Raw genomic sequence first — 23451 nt, 5'->3', positions numbered from 1 at the left:
TATCATTTCCTTCACGGAAGGGACTCCCCGTGCCATGCTGGCATGTTTGCTCCCGCTTGCAGCAAGCTCAGCTTTTGAAGGATGCCTTGCTGCACATACACACAAGTCTGGCTTCACGGGGGCTGGGGGGAGAGAAAGGAGGGAAGCTCTTTTCTTTTACTTCTTTAAGACATTATAGAGCTGCTAAGCCTGGCAACCTCAGTTTGAGGGATGTAACCCACACTGGAGAGAACTCTCCTGTCGTCCTGATCACACCTCCTAACTCCCCCAATAAATAAATGTAATAAAAATATTGTAAACACATTTAATTTTCTTTTAGCTTTAGGATTTGTTTATTTATTTATTTTCAGAACAAATATGTGGCTTATCTTTGTGTGTGCATGTGAAGTGGGAAACAGCAGGACCGTGACCCAAGAGTGCATAGGGACTGCGACCTGGCAGTGGCCACGAGGGTGTGGGAAGAGCTCAGATCCTGAACAAATTCAGAAGTTGGGCTGCCAGAACCTCACACACTGAACACAAATGAGGAAAAAGTCCAGGGCCACTGGCCGAGATTCGGGGACGGGTGGGTAGGTGGGTGGGGCAGTAGGCAGTCCGGTTGAGAAAAGCAAGACCGCAATGCCGGACACACAGACTTGCTGAACGCCTGTTCTCTGCGTGTAGAACCGCGGCCCGAAGCAAGCAAGGTACCCAGGGACGCCCGGTGTTTGCCTCTCCTTTGCTGGGTGAAGCAGGAGCTGACACAGGAAAGGCTGACTCTAGGAAGCAGAGCGTGCAGTGAGAGGACTGAGGTGACAGTGGCTAGGGTCACCACCGAGAGCTGGCCGGTGGGTTGAGGCAATGTGGTAGGCAAGAGCCAGAGTCCTAGACATGGTGACGCTGTAGCGAAGGAAGCAAGCAGTTCTAGCCGTGAGCCGCCATATCTTTTAAAGCCATTCTACGTTGAGACAGACACATTAAAATATCCAGTCGGTGCAATCACCTCCCACGATGGCCTGGCCTCAGGATGGACAGCTGACCCGGTCAGGGAGGCGGGCCGACCCCTCCCAACCGGACTTGCGCCCAGACTCCCTTCCGGAGCTTTCTTAGCGGATGTACAGGAATTGTACGTAGGCCGCGAGCCTCCTGGTGGCCAAGGAACTGATGCCCAGATCAAAATTCCTTTCTGTTCCTCGCTTTCAGACTCCTGACCCAAAGCTACCTCCCCTTTAAGAACTTGCTGAGCCCTCCCGCCTCTTTTTTCTCGCGCGTAGTTCTTCTAGAACTACCCCGCCCCCTGGCAGCGTGTTGCGTCATCGCGTTGTACGTCATCGCGCGTGCGCTGTGGATCCACCCCCGGCAAATGATGGGCGGGGGCGAAAACTGAAAGGAACTGGACGAGGACCGGAGCGTCGCGGTGACTTCCGCTCCTGCGCTGCGGGTCTTCGCGAATATGTGCCTGCTTCTCTCGGGGCCCTTTAGTAGGGTTCTGCCTACACCGGAAAGGGTGGACGAAACTCGCTGCTCCTTCCGGCGGTCTGTGTCCCAGGGGCAGCGGAATGTTGGTGCCAAGTGTCCCGAGGTGGATGCATCAGCGAGTGCGGTGGTGTACTGAGGGGTCGTGGTCCATCAGGTTCTCCGCCCGCAGGATTGGATCTGTCGCCCCTCCGGTTGTCTAGAAGCTGACGCTTGCGGAGAGCGAGTATCCTGTGCGGCCACTTGCGAAGGCCAGTTTGAGTATAATTTAGTGACATTTCCCCTGTATCCGCGGCGGTCTCCCACACAGCTGACTGTAGACCACCGGCGTTAGGTTCATCTACAAAACCTTTGCTAACCGAAGGTCTTGAGGTCTTAAAGCCCTTACCACAGTCCCCAGTTCTTAGATGCCCCACAATAAACTTTGTTGATAAAACTAAGACTGTCAAGGTACTGGATGTTAACCCGGCATCTCCGCGTCCCTTGTTTCTAGATATGGATCAGAAACTTTCACAATTGATAGAGGAGCTCACAACATCAGGAGAGTCTCAACTGAATGCTCAGAAAATGAAGGAACTGAAGAAAATTTGCAAGTATGTATTTAGGGTAAACCTACCATAGTAACTGGCCCACGGAGCACCCACACTATAGAGATTGTGGGGTTCGCGTCAAGTCCAGCCCTCTGCCCTCTTGTACGTCTCTGCCACCTCCTGCCTTCATCACCTGGGAAGGAATTAGCTGACTACCGGGGCAAGGTGGCACTTACGTGTTGGGAGGTGGAGACAGGAGGATCCTGAGTTCCAGGCCAAGGTGGGCTACCCAGGGAGAACTTCTCAGAAACGGAAGAACCCCTAAAAGAGTTGTGGGGCTGTAATCCCAGTGCGCATGGGTCCAGAGAGTAGCACAGGCTCTGAGCTTGATGCCTCCGACCATTCCTGTATATTATAAAGCAGTCACTATGTCAGTAAAAGTATATCATCTGTAATGTTGGAGTAAGGAGCTCATGCTGGGTGAGTGGCCCTGGCCTTTTTTCTTTTTTCTTTTTTTCTTTCCTGGCTGGAAATGAGATCAGGAGCCTCAAGCATGCTAGGCAAACCATGCCTTTGAGCGATTTCTACCTCTGCTCTCCCTTTCTTTTTTTTGTTTTGTTTGAGGCAGAGTCTCATGTGGCCCAGATTGACCTCTTACTATGTAGCTGAGGCTGGCTGTGAATTTCTGATCTTCCAGCCTCTGCGTACCAAGTGCATGATTGGGCTCGTGCGCATGCGCCATCAGCACTCTCCCTGTTTTTAAGGTAGTTATTCTCATTTTTACTAATCCCTCCAAAGAAAGTGCGCTGGTGGTCCCCGCCTTGCCGCGTGAGGCAGTCAGACTTAGTTAGGAAGCACGGTTTCTTCACTGGCTTGGTCACTAATGGTCCTTTGTTTACAAAGGGAGAGAACTTAAGTGATTCTTTATGAAGTGGCAGAGTATTTACATTTCAGTAAGAATTCTTATCTAGACCTGGTGTAACTGCACACCCCAGAAAAACTCCTAACTCTGGTTTACACAGGGTGTCGTAGAGGGAAAGAGGAGCCACTCAGGGCACTTGGAGAACTTTTCACTCTGTTTCCTGTAGAGGAGGGTGGGGCTGTGCACCTGGGCCTGCCTGCCCTGCTGACACTGCGGTTCCGAGGGCACCTCAGGAGGAGTTCTAGGCTCTTGTGTCTCAGAACAGAGGTGTGGGCATGGTAGCAGGTAAAGCACGAAAATATATTAAGAGTGAACACCCTTCCAAGGGAGGGTCTGGCTAGAGCAGGGAGAACGTTAAATATCGCAAACATCTCTGCTCTATGAAGAGTTGGGGCCTTATGTGTCTTATTGTGAGCTTCTCTAGCTCTGCCTATTGTATTTCTGCATTACCACCTCATGCCTTCCATGTCTGTGTGGTTTGAATGAGAACAGCTCACATATTTGAGTGTTTGGCCCCCAAATGGTGGAATGGTTTGGGAGGGATTAGGAGGGATCGCCTTGTTGAGGTGTGTCACTCCGGGTAGGCTTTGAGGCTTTAAAAGCCCGCTCCATTCCTAGTTAGCTTTCTGCATCATGTGGTCTCAAGATGTGAGCGCTCAGCTATTGCTCCAGCACTGTGCTGCCTGCCTGCTGCTGTGCTTCCCACCATGCTGTTTGTGGACTCACCCTCTGAAACCACAGCCTCAGCGAACTCTTCTGTACGTTGTCTGGATTGTGGTGTCTTACCACAGCAGTAGAAGAGTAAGGGCCGGGCGTGGTGGCGCACACCTTTCATCCTAGAACTGGGGAGGCAGAGGAAGATGGATTGCTGTGAATTCAAGGCCAGCCTGGTCTACAAAGCAAGTCTAGGACAGCCAGGGCTGTTATACAGAGAAACCCTGTCTCAGAGAGAGTGAGGGAGGGGTTAACTAAGATAATGCCTCGTTAGCGTTTTTGTTTTGTTCTTGTTCTTGGTTTGGTTTTCAAAACTCCCTGTCTGTCCTGGACTCACTTGGTAGGGCAGGCTGGCCTGGAACTCACAGGGATCCACCTGCTTCTGCCTCCTGAGTGCTGGGATTCTCATTAGCATCTTAAATCCCCCTCACGGGGGTGCACATTTTCAGTATTCTATGGAACCATAGATCACCCTCAAGACACACTGAGTGCCTGTGCTGACGCCACCACTCAGGAGAGCTGAGAGGATTCTGGTCTTCCTCTTTGCCCACTTTTCTCTTTATTCTGATTATGTAAGCTTTGTACACACCCTGAGGTCTGTAGTTCTAGGAATCTTTCAGGGAAGCTAAAGAATAACACTCTGGTAACTGCAAAGATGGCAAAGGGGCTTCCTGTGCCAGCCTGGAAACCCGCATGTAATCCCAGGAACCCATGTGAAGGTGGAAAGAAAGAACTAACTCCATAGACTCGGCCCGTCTCCACATATGTGCTGTGGAGTGCACACCTACACATCACGTAGTCAAACACACAATAATAATTTTTCAAGTTAAAAAAAAATGACCACCTAGCTTCTGTAATTATTGCCTTGATAGCTCCAGGCATGTAAGAGCGACCACAAAACTGCTATCTAGTAACTGAAGAGAAGCATTTGGATTCTCCAATTCAGTCTGAAATTGTCATATCTTAGATGACAAAAGTTATAAGACAAAGAAATTAAGAATTCAATGTCCAAACAAGAGTAACATGGCTACTACAGTTCCCTCAGGGCAGGAACTAAAGCAGAAGCCATGGAGGAACGCTGCTTACCAGCTTGCTTTCATGGCCAGCTCAGTGTGCTTCTTTATCCAGCCAGCACCTCCTCCCCGGGCGTGGCATCACCTACAGGGAGCTGGGCCTTCCCACATGACTTGCCTGTAGGCCAGTCTATTGGAGGCATTTTCTTAGTTGAGGTTCCCTTTCCCCAGATTACCTTAACATGTGTCAAGTTAATAATAATAATAAAAAAACAAAACAAAACAAAAAAACCCCACAAAAACCTAGCCAACACAGGCCTTCAAAGAGCAAGAATCAGGAATACCACGAGCGCGCGCTTGCCCAGGAGAGCCATCTTTGTGCGGCTTGTTCCTCGGATGTTTTAAATACTGTTTTAATTTTTCTTAACCTGTTGACCTTAGACCAGCATGTCTCTTTGAACATGACATAGGGTGATGTGGGCTCTTGTTAGCATATCAAGAGCATGAAGCCGTGTAGGACAGCTGACCTCATCTTAATTTTTGACTTTAGGAATGAGATAGATCCTTAGGCTTGGAAAAGAAAAAAGAAACCATGCTACTGGTTATATATTGGGAATTTGACAAGATGTAAAAGAATAATTTCAAGAAGGAAGTCAGTATTGGAACAGAGTAAAAGGAAAACAGTGTGAGGTTGCAATCATTGACTATATGTCATACCGACATATAAAAAATGTAGTGAAGGCAGGAGAGATGAACTGGTCAGATACTTCTGAATACACATGAGGCCCTGAGCTTGATTCCTGTCGTACATGCAGAAAGCTGGGTGGAATCCCAGGGTTACACTGTAACGGGGAGTAAGCAAGTAAGCAGCACTCCTAAGCGGCCTCTGCTTCCGCTCCCCCCTCCTTCAGGTTCCTGCCCTGATTTCCCTCAGTGGGAAATGTGACCCGAGAGGATTACATTGTAATGGCAGTGCTGGGAAGGCAGAGACATGACGATCCGTGGTGCTGTGGCCTTCTAGCCTGGTCATTGAGCCCCAGATCCCAGAGAAAGACCATATGTCAGAAAACAAAGTAGACAGCCTCTGAGGAACAACACCCGATACTGATCTCTGGCCTTCACACACACACACACAGACACACACACACACTCATGTATATACACACATACATGTACACATGCATATATACATTCATGTGTGTATATGTGCATAAATGCACACAAGCACCTATACACACATGGAGACATGGACACCCATCTATACGTACCCTCGTAAGTAATGAAGAAAACTAAAACACAGCACAAGGTTACAACTACTGAGAGATTTGTAAATAGGACTTACCTTTATGGTTAAGAACTTAAGACATCTTTTTGTTTGAAAAGAGATTTTGTGGGGTTTTTTGTTTTGTTTTGTTTTTTGTTTTTTGTTGTTTTTTTTGTTTGTTTTTTGTTTTCAAGATAAGGTTTCTCTGTGTAGCCTTGGCTGTCCTGGACTTGCTTTGTAGACCAGGCTGGCCTTGAACTCACAGCAATCTGCCTCCTGAATGCTGGGATTAAAGGTGTGTGCCACCACGCCCAGCCGATTTTGTGTTTTTTAAAAACAGGAAACAACATTGTCTTTAAGACATTATTAACTTTTTAGAGATTTATTTATTTAGTTTGTATGTATGAATACTTTTCTCATGTGCATGTATGTGCACTGTGTGTGTACCCGTTGGAGCCCCTGGAATTGGGGTTACAGATGACTGTGAGCCATTAAAGGGTTCTGGGAATTGAACTGAGGTCTTTTGCAAGAACAAGTACTCTCAACCACTGAGCCATCTCTCCAGCCTCTCTTTGAGGCATTCTTGAGACTGTGAAGACTCAAAACATGTTTTAGTCTAGAGACTAAGTTCTTCATTAGTTAATTGTTGGACATCAACAATAGCTTGAGTTCTTTTAGTCTGGATGGGGTAGGCCTCTGTCCAACCTGAGAAGTCATCAGCAACTAACAGAAGGTACTTACATCTTTAACAGGTTCGTGTGTGAGCATTGCTGAGGCTGGTATAGCTTGCAAGTGCCCTGGATAGCTACATTACAGTCTAGCTGCAGAAGTGACCTCTGATGTAGGAAGGCTCCTGACTTTTAGTTGAGGACTCCCAGTGGTGTGCTTGTTGTTGGACCGTGTTGGGGCAATTGCAAAGGTTGGGGCTGAAAACAGTAGCTCCTTTGGCTTTTGAGCATCCCCATGAGCCCAGTTGTGCACACTTTTGTTTAGAGAGGATCTGGGGTTGTTGCTTAAGGCTGTGCTCTAGTTATTTTCCTGCTGTCATACAAACACCGTGACCAGAAGCAACTTGCAGAAAAAAAGGCCTTTAAAAAAAAAAAGCAACTCTCAGGTCACATTCCCCACTGAGGGAAATCAGGGTAGGAACCTGAAGGAGGGAGGAACTGAAGCAAAGGCAGTTTAGGAGTACTGCTTATTTGCTTACTCCCCATGGCTTCCTCAGGCTGCTTTCTCATACAGTGGGGACTACCTGCCCCGCGGGGGGGGATACCTCAGTAGGCTGGGCCCTCCCACATCAACATTACTCAAGAAAATGTCCTCACAGGCTTGCCTAAAGGCAACTGGAAAGAGTCTCAACTGAGTTTCCCCCCCCAAATAACTATAGCTTGTGTCAAGTTAACCAGAAAATAAACAAAACAAACCCAACAATCAGGACAGAAAGAGGCAACCAGTATTGGAAATAAAATTAACATTTCCAGACCACATTATAATTTCCTGAGGGAGCTCAATAGGTGTTTATTGTTAGAAGAGGTGTGTCGCCCCGGCAGGCTTTGAGGCTCCAAAAGCCGCCTACCATCCATAGCGCTTTCTCTGCCTCCTGCTTGAGGGTTAAGATGTGCGCTCCCAGCTGCAGTCCACCACTGTAGCCTCCAACCCCAGATAAACTCCTCTGTAAGCCGCCTTTGTCATGGTCTCATCACAGCAACAGACAAGTAAGGGGGACACGGAACAGCTTTCCTGGCCTTGTCATTGTTAACAGGTTTTTAACTCTTCGTCCCTGCGAGGAGGCTATCACCAGCCTACATCTGCTGCTGTCAGGGTCCCAGTCAGTGGGTTCCTGATCTGGGAGAGCATTCAGAGTGGACAGAGGTGAGAGTATGGGTAAATGATCTGTTGTTATACGTCCTCCTTTCTTCCCAGATACTCTGCTTTTTGTCAGGAGTACAAAGAATGAGAACCAAATATAGATCCTTCCACCCTTTGGCCAGACCTCCCACCAGCCAGCCTATATTGAGACCAGAAGCTGTTACTGTAAAATATTAGCCTCTTCTTCTTTAGGCTCTCAATACCAATTATATTTCTTTACTTACATTTTTGGTGTATATGTGTGCACATGGACACACGTGAGTGCACATGTGCACGCATGCAAGTGTATTCAGGTACTTGTGGAGGTTAGGGACCACTTTGAGGAGCTGGTTCTCTTCTTCCACCTTTAGGTCGGTTCTAGGGCTCAAACTCAGATCTCCAGACATACCCAGCAAGCACATCTACCAGCTAGGCTGTTTGACAGTGTAAGAGCAAGCATAATTTCAGTTCTTGAGGATGCGCTGCATCCAGGCATCCAAGGTAACATAGGGTGTACCCTAAGAGGAAAGAAAACATGCAGCCTCTGAGGCTGTTAAAATACCTCCTTTTGGCTTGCATGCAGAATCCTCAAGAAGGCTTACCAGATTGGGATCCCCCAGTCCATCACACACTAGGGTTATGGGTTAATTGAGTGAGGCTCCCCCAAAGGTTAAAAACACTGCTTTGTGCCCCCAGCTTTTCTGTTTCTGTTCTCAGCTAGAGTTGGAGCCAGCTAATGATGTCTCTTCGGGGACCTTGCCCTGCATTAACTTTCCTGGGAATGGAATGCAAGTCCCTGCTACAGGCACATTTCTTTCTACCTCAGTGGAAAAAGGCTTCTCCTGGGAGCTTCTAAAAAGTCCCAGGCAGTGAGGTTAATCAGAGAAGAGGCTTGCCTGCACGGGGTTTTCCAGGTTGTCATCCAGGGTAAAAGTGGAAACTGGCAATTTTTCTCTTTGACTTTGGACCTCGAGTATAAGGGAATATAAACTATCTGGGAAGCTGAATCAGTGACCTTATAGATGGACTGTCTACTGTAAGTGAGCAGGGAGGGCAAGGCAAGGGGAGCAGAACATGGGCGGCACGGGGAAGCCACTCAGAGGTCCAGCGCATCTAGTGAGAAGCTCTGTAATGAAGGATGCAGCTGGAGAGGGACATCAGAGCCTCCACAGTGCAGGGATGAAGGCTACAGCTGGAGAGGGACATCAGAGCCTCCACAGTGCAGGGATGAAGGCTACAGCTGGAGAGGGACATCAGAGCCTCCACAGTGCAGGGAAGTACCAGAGCCACTTCCAGACTGGAGCCCCTGCACCATGCCTCTGCCCAGACAGATGCTTGCGTAATTGAATGCTCCGAGCATCCAGCCAGAGCCCTCTTCTACACTGTGCCTGCTATCACCTAAGCTCCTGGGCAAGTGATAGAGGAGACAAAGGAAAGTGATGGCTGAGGTGTGTGTGGGTGTGGCTTGATGGGCTCCTTTAAAGTTGTTTGTCCTTACCAGAAAGTTGCCACTGGACGTAGTGGTGCGTGACTTTTTTTTTTTTTTTTTAAATATGTTTTACTATGTAGCCTTGGCTGGCTTAGAACTCACTATGTAGACCGGGCTGGCCTCATTTGAGTGCTGAGACTCATTGAGTGCTGAGATTAAAGGTATGTGCCACCACACCCAGCACCTGATGTGTGACTTTTACAGCATATCTTGATTCATGAAGGAGTAGTGTCTAACCTCTGATAGCGACCAGCCAGATTATCCTGTGATGGGCGTCTTCAAGCAGCTGGCATGCTAGTGGCTCAGCAGGTAAAGGCACTTACCTTATGCTTGTCAGCCTGAGTTGGCTCTGGGAACGAGAGGGTAACTCTTGAAAGTTGTCTTCCGACCTCCACATGCACGCCATGCCATGTGTGCACCTGCACTAACACACATGCACTGGTAGTACATCTTTTTTAAAAAGAAAGAAGGAAGGCGGGAGGGAGGGAATGAAGGAAGGAAATACTTCCAGGGGGAGCTTGTTTACGTAGTGCACATTTTCTGGCTATCTTCTGTTCTGTATAGTTCTGTATACAATTTCATGACCTACTAACATCTTAAATTCCCACCCAGGCTTGTATATTTTAGTATTATAATGAATCACTGCTTTCTCTCAGCCTTCTGAGGTGCCTCTTTTCCTGGGCCAGTAGCACCAGCATGTTGTAGTTGATCTTAGCTGAGGCTACAGTCTTCTTTGCCAACTTGCTTTTTCTTTTTTCTGTTTCGTTGTTGTTGTTTGGTTGGTTTGGTTTGCTTTTTGAGACAGGGTGTCTCTGTGTAGCCTTGGCTGTCCTGGACTCACTCTGTAATGCTGAAATTGAAGGCACGCGCCACCATCCAGCGGCCAAGTTGTTTTCTTCATGTTACTCTTGTATGAGGCCTTCTGAACCTCACTCTGCCCTGTTCCCTGTCTTACTGTTATCCTTTAAAGGATCTGTGCGCACTGTGGATGTCAACTGTTAAAGTAATGGTGGACCATCCAGGGGCACCTGTGTCTCAACAAAACCTGTTGGCATTTGCTTTTTTAAAATTATTTTATTTTCTGTGTATGGGTGTTTTGCCTGCATGTATGTTTGTGCACCATGTTCATGCCTGCTGCCTAGGGAAGCCTAAAGAGTATGCTGGGTCTCCCAGAACCAGAGATAGGGATGCTTCTGAGCTGGCATGTAGGTGCTAAGAATCAAACCAAGGTCCTCTAGAAGAGCAGCCTGAGCCATCTCTCTAGCTCCTAACATTTGGGGTTTATTTTTGTTTTTGTTTTTACTTTTTTGAGACAGGTTTCTTTATGTTATCTTGGCTGTCCTGGACTCACTTTGTAGACCAGGATGTCCTCGAACTCACAGCGATCTTCTCGCCACCACGCCTGGCTAACATATGATTCTTTTTGTTTTTTGTTTTGTTGTTGTTTGGCTTTTGTTGTTGTTGTTGTTTTCTTTTGTTTTTGAGACAGGGTTTCTCTGTGTACCCTTGGCTGTCCTCAGGGCTGGCCTCGAACTCACAGGTCTGCCTCTGCCTCCCTAGTGCTGGGATTAAAGGTGTGTGCCACCACACCAGGCCCAACATTTGATTCTTAATGTAATGTTTGTATGTCAAGAAGTATTCTTTAGTGTGTTTCAATCGTGCATCTACCTTTGCAGTGCTAGAGATCCTGCTGAGGGCCTCACACATCCTAGTCAGGCGCGTCACCACCACGCTACATCAACAGCTTCTTTGGCCATTTGAAAATGTAGAAAATGTCCTTGGCTCATGGGCAGTACAGAAAAGGCCAGGAGTGGGCCACATTGCTGCTTAGACATTGATATGTCCACTCATCTTCAGAAGGAAAGAATGAAGATTGGATGCCATAGTCCTTGCCACTTGTAAATGTAGTGTCCCCACATCAGAAGTGGCACTTAGTTGTCTTTCATGAGTGAGCATTTGTGTTCCTAGGTCCTCAGAGGAGCAGTTGAGCCATGCCTACCGCCTGCTGATGACACAGCTGACCCAGGACCATGCTGAGATCCGCCTCTCCACCTTCCAGATCATGGATGAGCTCTTCACCAGGTCTCATCAGTTCAGGCTGCTGCTCGTTTCTGACTTCCAGGAGTTCCTAGAGCTCACACTGGGCACAGATAATGACTGTCCCCTGCCACCCCCACGAGAAACAGCGCAAAGGCTGCGGCAGGCAGCCATGCAGGCTGTGGAAGGCTGGAATGAGAAGTTTGGGGAGGCCTACAGGAAGCTAGCTTTAGGCTACCACTTCCTCAAACACACCAAGAAGGTCAGTAGGTTTCGGACAGTACACTTGGAGTCCACGAGGTGGGTGAGACAGGCTAGCCAATGAGTGAGAGAGCTCTTTGGCAGCTTGCACAGGCTGGGTAGGCAAAGCAGCTGGAGGATGCTCCCTAAAGCCTTGGGGCAGAAAAATGCTCCTGACCCCTGAGGGCAGAGCTGAGCCTGTAGAATCATAGTCCTAGATGCCCTCGGCTTTAGGATGGGCTCCCCTTTCTGGAACATACCCTGTTCTGGCCAGTAAGCCCTGCTTAGTTCTTGCCATGGCTCTGATTGGTTCTGTCAAGTTCTGTTCTGTTACATCTTCCAGACCTCCTGTCACTGCCCAGATTCTGCCATGGCCCTGTCAGCAGCACAAGCAAATGGCTGGGCCTTCCTACGTGGTTGGAGTCTTGTATGGTTCCCTACTCTCTGGAGTTTAGCCTGCATGCTGTTTAACCTCTGGATCTAGCTGGCAGCCCCTACCTGCAGTTAGAGGGCACACTGTTTCCTAACAGTGTTGGACTTGGCACTGGATGGCTTTCCTCTGCCATCTAGCGGAAGATGTGGCAAGATGAGGCCACATCTGTTTGAAGTGCTGTAGACTAACAACCACTGAGGTCCTGGCATTGGGTTGATGGCAGTGTCTTTTTTACTTTGGATTTGTGTTTGCTGTAGGCAGTCCTAAACTTCCTTCTCAATTTCCCAGGTGGATTTTCGGGATATAAATGTTAGGACTGTGGCAGAAAGGAAACGAGAGGAGGAGAAACAGAAACACTTGGATAAAATCCACAGAGAAAGTGCTGAACGGGCTAAGAAGGAAATGGAAGGTAAATTCCTAGGCTAAGCCCTTGCAGCTGCCCCCTGGGGCCCTTGTGCTGTTCTTCAGTTTGGTCTGAGACCCACGCAGGCAGGCTTGCAGAGCACGATGGCTCAGGACGGGCTTGAGCCTTCACAGGCTGCTCTTGTGTCTCCTGTCTCTTAGTCCTCCGCAGCTATTTGGCTTAAGACTCCCTGAGCAGCCACATGCTGGGCATGGTGGTGCACACCTTCAATCCCAGCACGTGGGAGGCAGAGGCAGGCGGATCCTGGTCTACAAAGAGAGTTTCAGGACAGCCAGGGCTGTTACACAGAGAAATCCTGTCTCAAAAAACAAAGCAAAATCAATAACCAACCAAACAAACAAACAACCAAAAACAAGCAAAAAAGACTCCCTGAGCAGAGAGGCTGGATGCTGGTGTGGATCCAGGAAGAGGTCTGTGCTTGGGCACTAGCTAGAGGCTGTCGCGTCCCTTCTTCTCCTGTCCAGCATCTGTTCTTGCTAGTTCCCTTCCACAGATACTCATCCTTCATGAGAGCCAGCCCTTGGGAGATGGGTCAGCTGCTCTGTTTTTAGATACAAGTGTTGGGTCCTTTCTGTGTCCTGAGCCTCTGTCACATGCTTGCCCTGGTTGTCAGCCTTGAAAGCCCGGGCATTGGATAAAGCTACAAGTAGACAGCTGTGCTATGCATGGCTTAAAAGGCTCCAGGAGGGGGCACCCTGTAACGTGTGTGATGGTGATGCCATGCCCTGCCCTGGCAGGAAGTGTGGCCTCTCTGGGAACACCATCCTGAGTGGAAGGTTAGCCTTTGGTAGTGGTCATATAGACTCCTGTGAGCTGCCACACAAGCACACCATGATCATACCAAGCTACTGTGCTAGACAGTTTATTAAATCGTTGAAAATGTTATGATTCATGTGCCAGGGTATTGGCTTTTCTTGGAGACATCGTGACCCTGTGATGCCCTGAGAGCATCTTGGTTCTTTGGCTCAAGATGACAGAATAAGCAGGTATCTCAATGTCTGCAGAAATGGCTGATGAAATTGGATGCTGCTTGACAGAAGTGGAGAGCTGCTTTAGGCTGCTGGTGCCCTTGGATTTTGGCCTACACCCAGAGGAGAAATTCTTTGGTGAGACATCTGGTATAACAGAGGGCCGTGCTCCTTGCACCTTGAGCTTGGACATGGCAACTCCTCCTGAGTCTGGTCTCCCTGGACCCCAGGATGAAGAGCAGCCATGCTGTAGCAAGGACCTAGTTGCCTCTGCATACCATGTAGGATCTGTTGTTGGTCTGAAGGCTCTAGCCCAAACAGCCACGCAAGACCCCGGCATGGACGAGGATGAGCACAGCGACCCAGAGGACTTCCTACGGAGCCATGGGCTGGGTTCCCACAAGTACTCGCTGGATGTGGAATTCTCATCAGGTAATGGCTGCAGGTGCTGCTCAGTGCCTCCGTGCACTGCTCTAGCCAGATCTGTAGTTCTCTCCCTGGCACTGGCTTATCCCATGGTAGGATTAGGATTTAGACTTGGGGCCAGCAGCTCCTTGCATTGGGCTATGAAAGGTAGAAGGACCTCTTTCCTGTGTAACTCTGCTCTGGGTTTCTGCCACCATGATAGACTTCCATTGCCATGAGCCAGCTACATGGGATTCTCTGCCATTTTAGTCCTCTCCCTATGAGCTTTGAGAAGGGTACAGAGTCCCAGGCAGGCTGGAAGGGCATCCACCTGAAGGTCCACCAGGGCACCTTCCTAGGAGGAAAATATGATCAAAGCATGGTTTCTTGCTGTGTTTACAGTGACAGGGATGTGGCAGAGTTGTGCTTGGCCCTGACATTCCAGCCTTGGGGCACAAGGTGCTTTCTTGTTCATCCACCTACCTTTGTTGGATTGTTTCTAAGACTGTGTTTTTCTCTCAGGGTTGACCGGTGTCTGGGACTGGCTGGGAGTCCCATTTCCAGTGGGTATAATGGCCTCTGCTATGTGGCCAGCCTCAGCATCCCTCTGTGACTTCCTTTGTCTTGATGTAGATGGTCTGAAGGTGCAGGAGAATGAAGACAACCTTGCTGTCTTCCAAGCTGCCCGAGACTCACTCAAACTCATCCAGAACAAGTTTCTGCCAACTGTGTGCTCCTGGGTCCAGGTGAGGCAGGGTATCTGGCCTTCAGCAGTGAACTTGGGCTAAATGCCCAGGAAAAGCAAGGATGTGGAAGACGGGAACACTGACCTGGGTGGGGATGAGCATTCTCCCCATCCCTAGCACTTTGTCCCTTCCTACAAGGCCATGGGACTTCTGGCCAGCCCAGCCTCTCTAGGGACTGACTGGGACCTTTGTGAGTCATCCTTTGTTTTACAGCGGTTTACACGTGCAGGGATCTATAGTGGAGACTTAAAAAAGGCCATTGACCTGAAAATGGAACTGGAACTGGCTCTGAAGAAATATGAGGAGCTGAGCGTCGGGTCTGAGAGAGGACAAAGGAACAGGGTGAGTTCATAGACCTGAGGCTGAAAGGTCCCAGGAGTCTGCACTTGGCCATTTTACCTGGCAGGTGTCCCCAGAGTCAGAAGATTCTGGTTTTTTACTCACTAAGTTCTTGTGTGGGAGACCCAGGTCAGCCTCTCCCAACAGAGGACCCAGCTGCTCCTGTTGGCTGGGCACTCTGCCCTGTCCCCGAGCAAATCTTCCTGTGAAGCCACTCATGCCTGTTGTGCCATGGCGGCTACACTCCTGCTCTTGGGGTCTGTTCATCCTGTGTTATAGCCCAGGATACTTACAAAGTACTGAAAACCCGTGTGTCAAGGGCACCTTCAGAGAGTCCAAAGAGTCAGGCGGTGCCCTAGCTTAGTGTTAAGTAGGAGGGGACTTCTGTGGAATTGCTAGTAAAGAGGGAGCCCTGTCTCTGGGCGGGCCAGACAGAATGAAACCTATAGGGTGCTCTTGTGCAGTCAGAGGTGTGCCCCATGCACGGTGTCCCTTGAGGTGGAGACCGGAAGGCCACCTGTCTGTTAGATAGGCCAGGTTGTTTGTGGGCAGAAACGGTATTCCTGGGACTCAGGGGCTGACAGGGTACTGCGTCTCCCTGAGTGAGGACCTGGTGCTGAGATAGAGCAGAGATACATGGGTCCCTGGATGGGGCTGGAGTGATGGGAATCCCAGGCAGGGCAGAGAGAGGTATGGACGGGTGTTCTGGGTGCCCAGTAGTGGGCAGGGATGCAGCCCTGCGGTCCTAGGAGCCACAGAGGCCATTTGTGCCAGGCACGCTGCAGAGTGCATCACTGTGGATGGAGGTGATGGAGTGGGCGTGGGGCGCCTGTGCCTGGGTCTGCGTGGAACCACAGAGCTGGGGGAGATGGCTGCACTTAGGGGAGTTGGGCTGTGAGACTTTGATTGAAAGACACAAAACTGTCACAGTCCAAACTCTGTCACCCACTTCTCTTCACAGCTACCAACTGAAGTCATCATCCCATGTTTCTCTCTGCTAGTTTTAATTAAATTTTTGTTTTTTGAGACAGGGTTTCTCTGTGTAGCCTTGGCTGTCTTGGACTCACTTTGTAGACCAGGCTGGCCTCAAACTCAGAGTGATCCGCCTGCCTCTGCCTGGCTGTAATGAATTTTTTAAAAAAAGTGTGTGTGTGTGTGTGTGTGTGTGTGTGTGTGTGTGTGTAGGTCAAGACTTGCAGGAGTCAATTCTCTCCTGTACCATGTAGGTCCAGGGACAAGACTCAAGTCCTTAGCAAGTGCCTTTTCCTGCTGAGACATCTCACAGGGTCCTTCAGCTGGTTTCCAAACAGAGAAAATAGGCATCAGAGCTGCCACCGCCCCATGGAAATCTGTCCTGAACCCAAATCCCAAACCTGGACCCTGAGCCTAGTTCCTGAACCTAGCCTTAGAGTTGCGGTTTCCATCCTGTGGGTTACGACCATTTTGGGGGTTAAATGACCCTTTCACAGGGTATGTATCAGATACATAAAATTACAGTTATGAAGTAATGAAATAATTTTATGGCTGAAATAATTTAATATGGTTCCACAACTTGAGGAACCATATTAAAGGTTGGCAGCATTAAGAAGGTTGAGAAGCACTGTCTTAGAGGGTAGTGGGCCAGCCAACTTGGGCAGTCTGGCTTGTGAGGTTTTTTTGGGAGGTAGCATTGAGGTGGAAACAAAGGTCTTTACTGAGGAAAAGGTCAAATTTGAAGCCATCCACTGCCCCAGCCTGAAGCACCTCATGTCTGGCACTTAGAGACCCTGCTGACCACTCTGTGGCTGCTAGGAGGCACATTGAAGGGTAGGAAGTGCTGGAGCCTGAGGATACAGGAGGGAGGGTACTGTTTGGCAGCTGCCTGATGGTCCCAGCTTTGCAGAGGGTGTGTGTGATGTGGGCCAGCAGAGGGCGACCTTGCTTCTCCTTCAGTCAGGAAATCGTTGAGTTTATAGCAATCACAGGAATACTGTGCTGCAATTGATGTTGTCTGGCAGTGTTTGGTATATGTCGTTAACATCTTATGAGAGTTGTGTTCTGTTGTGTCACTTATCTAGATCAGCTTTATGAAGTCTGAGCAATGTATGTTTACAATGGAGAGCACTTCTCTAGCCATGAGGAAAGTGACAGACAGCTCCGGCCCTCACTGCAGCAGTCAGAAAGAAGTTTTGTTTTTTGTTTTCCCCAAGGCAGGGTTTCTCTATGTAACAGAGCTCTGGCTGTCCTGAACTCACTTTATAGACCATGCTGGCCTTGAACTCACAAACATCCACCTGCCTCTGCCTCCCAGGTACTGCCACGATGCCCAGCTAGAAAGAGTTTGTTTTATCTCTACAGTCAGTGTTCAAAGTCATCAGTACATCAGGCTTAGCCAAGTCTACACCATGTGGGTTACCTTCAGGGTAACCTAACAACCAACCTGTGATGTGAGGCCACCTCACTATTCTCCTGTGTACCCTAGTCCATCCCTGAAGAACTCAGCCAAGCCAGTTCTACAGTGCTGATGGGCCTTGGCAGTGCAGGGACGTCCTTGGATGGCTAGTGCTCCAGGGAGTAGCCAGAGAGCTGTGAGTGTTCTTGAGCAGCACAGAAGGGTTTTTCCAGCCTAAACTTTCTTGCTGGGACCAACAGCAGTGGGCTGGCAGGACTCCCAGCCCTGAGGGTCTTAGCAGCCTGACCATTCTCCTTGTCCTGCAGCTTTGTAAGGCAGATAAAGCTGGGTGTTGTTGGATGCTATTCCTATAACCGCATCTCTTATCTCCGTATTTCCTGACTGCTGAGGGCTGGCTGTGGAGGAGACCTGGGCATTCTTCTTTTGGCCGACAGGCCACTCATGAGGCCTTTGGGTGGTGGTGAGGACATGCAGCCTCCTGGGCCAGGACTCTGCATTTAGTTTAGCTAGCTCCAGGTGCAGCAACTTGCATCTCTAGAGCCCAAGTAAGAAGCTCCATCTTCCGTATGTTGTGGCTTGTACCCATGGCTGTGTTACCTGTATGGTAATAATCATGCACTCAGGACAGCTGAGTGGAAGCTGGGCCTGGTAGTTAAAAGCTTGTCTTCCCAATTGCCTGACAGGCTGAGGCAAGAGGATCATTACTAAAAGACCAGCCTGGGACAGAGTGATTTCAAGGGCTGCCTTGGGCCTAGGTAACTTAGTGAGCCCTTGTTTCAAAATACAAAGAGGCCTAGAGATTTGGTTCAGTGGTAGAGAGCAGCCTAGCATTTTTTGTTTGGCTGTTTGGTTGGTTTTTGTTTGTTTTTGTTTTTGTTTTTTGGGGTTTTTTGAGGTAAGGTTTCTCTGTATAGCATTGGCTGTCCTGGAACTCACTCTGTTAACCAGGCTGGCCTCAAACTCACATAGATCCGCCTGCCTCTGCCTCCCGAGTCCTGGGATTAAAGGTATGCGCCACCACTGCCCAGCACAGCTTAGTATGTTTGAGGCAGGAGATTTAATCTCTAGTAGTTAAAAAAAAAAAAAAGGGTGGCTTGCCCTGCCTCCTGCAGTCCTAGTCCTAGCTTTCTGTTGTGGGTCTGCCTTTGCTGTAAGGCGACATTGGGCTCACGTTAGGAAGTCATTGGTCATAGCATGGCTATGTCAGTACTTGGGCTGCCAGGACTGGCCATTTCCTAACTGCCATGGGACACAGACATGGGTGTCTGAGACCCAGCACTGTAACACTGTGAACGCAGTCTTTCTATGGTGCATGGTGGGCAGTCTTGGATTGATGTGATGTCCAGGGCCTGACTCCACTATCTCTTGTTAACCTGATCATACATTAGTACATGCATCCTTGTGCATCTCAGCAGGTGGATAGTAGCCCTTACAGCTGAAGCCTGGCTCCTTCCACCTGTGCCTACAGGAGCTGCTGTGAAGGCAGGCCTTTCAGGGTGTTAGAGGGTCCTCTGGTGACACAGGTCAGCACACTAGCCCAGGCCACCGTTGGGTATGTACGGCTGCCCAGGCCCAGCGAGGTGGTAGCCCTTGGACCAATGGTGCCCTACCTTCAGTGGGAAGGCAGATAGTGCTCTGCTCTGCTGTCACTTGAATGGACACTTCCTAGACCTGTCTCCTCAAACTGATTTTAACGGAAGGCACTGCTCTGAAGTCCTTGGAGATTTTGCTTGCCGCAGCTGGAGAGCGAGCGAGTCGCTGCCTGTAGATGAAGTGATTGGCGGCTCCGAGACTGTGAGTGGCAGCGCCCAGGCTCAGGTGAGCAGTGCTTCCCAGAATAGATACAGCGCCTGCCTATCTGCACATCGCCCGCCCTTCCTGCAGCTGGTGGGCAGCTCCCTGCAAGGCTGCTGCACCACAGTGTCTTGTGGGGGAGGGGCAGGGAGAGGGCTAATGAATGTCTATGTTAATTAGAGCTGTTTTAATTAGAAATCATGATGAGGTGTTCACTAATTTCCAAATAAAATTTACGGAGGGTTTAAATCATTTCCTAGTGTTTCCCCATTTAGCGCGGGATTGGCATCGTTAACTCCTCATGTAGAACAGGCAGAGCAAGGAGCACTAATTCAATAATGCATGATTTAAACATTTTAGAACTTCTAGCAAATGTGTGAGATTGAAACAAACACAATGCTGCCAGTCATAAACAGCAGCACAGACTTTGGGCCGGCGCAGGCTGTCTTTGGAAGGCGGGGTTGATGCAGGCTGAGCTGGTTGTCCCCTGTTTCCTCAGGCATCTGTGGAGTCCAGCCCCAGTTCCATTTGAACGTTGCCGTTGGTTTCTGTACAGTATTGCTTTCCTTTTGACATAGATGGTCTGTCTTCAAAAATACTTAAACCAGTTTAAACATGTCTAAGCCTTTGCTTTACAGAGTGTGTGCGCTTCAGTTCAGTTTGGAGGCAAGCTGGGGATAAATCTTGACCCGATCAATGTGGAGGGCCATTTCATAGAGTTAGTTTCCACCTGCTCTGTTACAGAAGAGCTGTAATAATCCATGGCGACCTCATTATTTAAACTGATAAAAATCCTTTGAAAACTTTTAAATTGCCTGCCTTTTCATTATGTAGCTCTGATCATGGTTAGTTTGTATTGGGTAATTAACAAAATACGAATTCCCACCAAGTGGTGTTCAGAGTGGTGATTTGAGACATCAGTATGTCTAACTTGTCTGCTGTTCTGTCCTTCCTGGACTGTTGGTCTACTCGCTCATGTGGTTATAAATGCATCTTTGTGCAAGCCAGTCTCGTGGGCTGTGTGGCAGTCACCCTGATGGAACTGTGGACTCATCTTCGCCCTCTCACAGGAATGGAAATCAATCTGGTTGGTACACGCTGCGAGCTTTGCTTGTTTTCTGTGTTGGGTGCTGGCCAGCCTGCCTTTCAGATCAGTCTCATTCCCAGGCCAGGGGTGCTATATTGGGAGCTCACCCAGGCCCAGCTCCTCTCCTGCTGAGTGTTAAGAAAGCTTCCTGGGCTGTGCAGGGCTTGCTTCTTGTAGGTGAAAAGGACAGAGGCAGAAAACCCAGGGAATGAAATGTTGAACCGTCAGGCACACCAGGGAAAGCAAGGAAACTAAATCAGCCTGTGGGGACCTTGTGCAGCAGCAGGGCCCGTAAACAGCCCTCTCAGTGCTCTGCTCCCTCCATCACACTGAAGGCCAAGCACGTCCCCAACAGCATAGAGCGGGGAGGGCTTTGAGCACACGTTCTTATGAGGTCAGCTCACAAGGATGGAGAGGACTCTCAGCGGCCTCTGCACCAGCTCACACTCTCCCAGGCCCAGTGCATGGGTCTGGTCTTGGTTTCCCCTGGCTCGTGTCCGTCCCAATCATTTGTCTTTCCAGAATGAGCTAGTTTTCAACACTGGCTCATATGTCATCTCTTTAGCGCCAGGAGGATCCCTATCAGATTATTTCCTCCATTTTACAGATGACAAAGCCATCCTGAGGAATTTGTACGAGTCCTGGGCCCTTCTAGAGTCCCAGGTGCCCAGTGGAAAGGCTGCCTGGGGAGTATGGCACCAGGACCTTTGGGACAGGCCACTCAGCATAGCATGGCCTCATGTTGACAGAAGCTGGCCACCTGCTCTCACCTGAGATGGCAGCCAAGGCACAGGGAGGACCCTGTTCCAATCCTAGGAAGAGACTGTTAGGTGTGGGCCCAAGCAAGTAGGGTGCACTTCCCCTGCAGGGTTGGCTTTCTCTGCACGCTCCCAGGAGAAATGATTGCTGATTTCATACTTCATTGGATGTTCCTGTGTGGAGTTCACACAACCTCATTCAGGATAATTCTCCTGCCTCTGCACCACTCACACAGCCTTGTCATTGGGAGAATGTATGTATGTATGGGTTCCCTCAACAGCCTGGTTTGAGTGTACCCATTAGGAGTACTAGAAATCCACAGTGCCTGGCCTGTGTCCACCTAGGCTACCAGCCCTCGATTTGATTGACAGTATGCAACTCCCTTACCCATCTGGCTTAGCTGCTTGTTTGGGTCCAGCTGAGATTTCCAGCCTTAGGCTCACTCTGGAAATGAACTTCTAGGCACATATGACCAAGGTTTCCTGCCTCATACTCTCTAGCAGCCTAGGCTCAGCTCTTGGGTCCCAGTTCTAGGAAGCTCCCCGGCACTGGGGTGACTGGCCATATGGGATTCTCAAGGGCAGGTTTTTGTGGGCTATTCTACACTGATTCAGATCAAGGGACAGAGAGGAGGAGAAATGCCTGCCCCTGTGTGTCCTGCAGTGCTGTTGTGAGATCTTTTGTGAACGTGGCCATTATAGAGACAGTCATTTCAGAAAATGAAGTTTTGCTCCAGCAGAATTTTTGGACTTGAGTGTATGCTCTGGTGCCCTGCCTGCATCTGGACAGGGTTGGCTCAGTGCCAGCTCTTCTGGCCACCAGGTGCCTGTTCTGGGTTATCACATGGTCAGCACCACAACGCCCTCTGTCCTCTGAAGGTGCGTCCCTGGCAGCCAAGATGCACATGAGATATTGGCCTGGCCGGGCAATTTGCACGGCCTTCCAGGGAGGGCATTAGCATATAAATAGCAGATGCAATGACGGCCATCACAGCTGAGCACGTTTAATTTTTAGTTTATAAGATAGAATGGGTTTTTAAATGCATAGCCATCAAGCCGCTGAAAGACAAATGCAGTTTGGAACTCACTTGTCTGACGAGGCCTTACATCATTTTTTTTTTAAAAGGGAAATAGACACACATAAAACTGAACAAAAGTGATTTCTTGGGTGAAAAGTAATTGAGATTGCGTACCAAGTTAATTAGATCGTACAAAATTTATTTAATGGTCCCAGCTGTATCTCTAGGCCCTGGGCTTGGCGGCCATGGGCTCTGTATGTCGAGATGCTCTTCCCATTCCTTTGCAAATAATTAGCACTCACCACCCCACTTCTGTAAACTGATTGCGTTGTATATTTTAGCCGTTTTATTGCTTGTTTAATTATGATCATGACGACTCATTTTTCTAAATCCTTTTAACTGTGGGTGAGAATCAATTTGTATAAAACCAGCAGTACCCCTACCGCAGCAACAGTGATGGGTAAAAGCTTGTGTCGGTCTTGTGGGTGGGTGAGTCGGCTCTAGGCAGGGCTCTGTAGCTCTCGCTTTGGGGCCAGCTAAGGAGAAGTCTTCTGATTGGCTGGGAGGGCTTCTGGACCACCTACCTTATCTCTCAAAGGCATTCAGGGATTTCACCTGCCAGAAAAGGTATGCACGAGATGCCCAGCCTCTGCTGGTGTGTGGTCCCATGTGCAGATCTCATTAAGGGTTGTTCCTCCCCCTCCGGTTTCACGCAGTTTGTTTGTTCTGTGATGTTTCCCCACAGTAGAAAACCTGGCCCTAACGTAGGATAAAAGTGCATTGTTCTTGAGAACATTTCAGAAGTCTGGCCTCGTTTTGAAGACATTAGCAGTCTCGATGCCTTTTTACCAGGCGTGCGCTCTTTCCCAGCTACTTTATGTGGCCCCTCTGGATGCTGGCCTCTGTCTGGCCTCTCCGGTGACCTTATAGGCAGATTACAACCACACTGGCCATGACCTCTTGATTATTTAGATTCGGAAATAAGTGAGTGGAGCCCGGCCAACTGAGGTTCAAGACCCATGAAGGCCTTCTCCCCTCTGCGTTGTGCTACTTTCCAGGAGAATGCCCCTTGTGACCATAATATTCCTGGTCAGACTCCTGAGCAGGTCACAGGAGTGTCCCCACAGCTAGGGCTCAGAGCTTTTCCATATGAGAGTGATTTCCTGTCTCTCAGGTATGGCTCATCTGTCAGCTGTCCTTGGTAACTTCGGCGCCAAGGATTTGCAATGTTGATATTTACCAAATGTGAGTTAAAAGTTCTCTTTAGCTTCACTTAAGTGTCAATAGTGATGTCTCTAAATTCTAGCTGTGGCACTTTGAGTACTTCATCTCCAGACAGTTGCAGAGTAAAGTACAAGGATGCCTGGTGGCTCTCCGTGGCCCCAGAGAAGGCCAGGGCCTTTTTTGAGGCATGCACATATGGTAGAAGAACAGCCAGCCGGAAGCCTTATCAGTGCTAATTTAAGAACAAGGAAGAACCCAGTGCTTCACATTTATTCTAAAATATAAACAGTTTTAGTTGGGGAGGAAGAAGATAAAATTCTAATAGTTACCTAAGCAGTTGAATATTTTTT

At 49.0% G+C, this 23451-nt stretch overlaps 1 protein-coding gene across 2 annotated transcripts in view; it reads left to right on the top strand.

The window, feature by feature from the left end:
• Positions 1-1284: 1284 nt before the first annotated feature.
• The window catches only part of UVSSA (UV stimulated scaffold protein A), a 37740-nt gene continuing 15573 nt past the window's right edge, over positions 1285-23451 (top strand). The window contains exons 1-7 of one of the 2 annotated variants that reach the window (XM_084799259.1): positions 1285-1460; positions 1949-2048; positions 11204-11534; positions 12234-12354; positions 13374-13769; positions 14376-14488; positions 14702-14830. In XM_084799259.1, the coding sequence (XP_084655385.1) occupies positions 1433-1460; positions 1949-2048; positions 11204-11534; positions 12234-12354; positions 13374-13769; positions 14376-14488; positions 14702-14830 (1218 nt within the window). In that variant the 5' untranslated portion in view covers positions 1285-1432. Of the gene's footprint in view, positions 1707-1948; positions 2049-11203; positions 11535-12233; positions 12355-13373; positions 13770-14375; positions 14489-14701; positions 14831-23451 lie in introns of both variants that reach the window. The other variant, XM_084799260.1, reaches the window with a different exon arrangement.

This window comes from Acomys minous (assembly GCF_964271855.1).
Source record: "Acomys minous genome assembly, chromosome: 10".
Classification (NCBI taxonomy): Eukaryota; Metazoa; Chordata; class Mammalia; order Rodentia; family Muridae; genus Acomys; species Acomys minous.
This window is presented reverse-complemented; position numbering and strand designations above follow the sequence as displayed.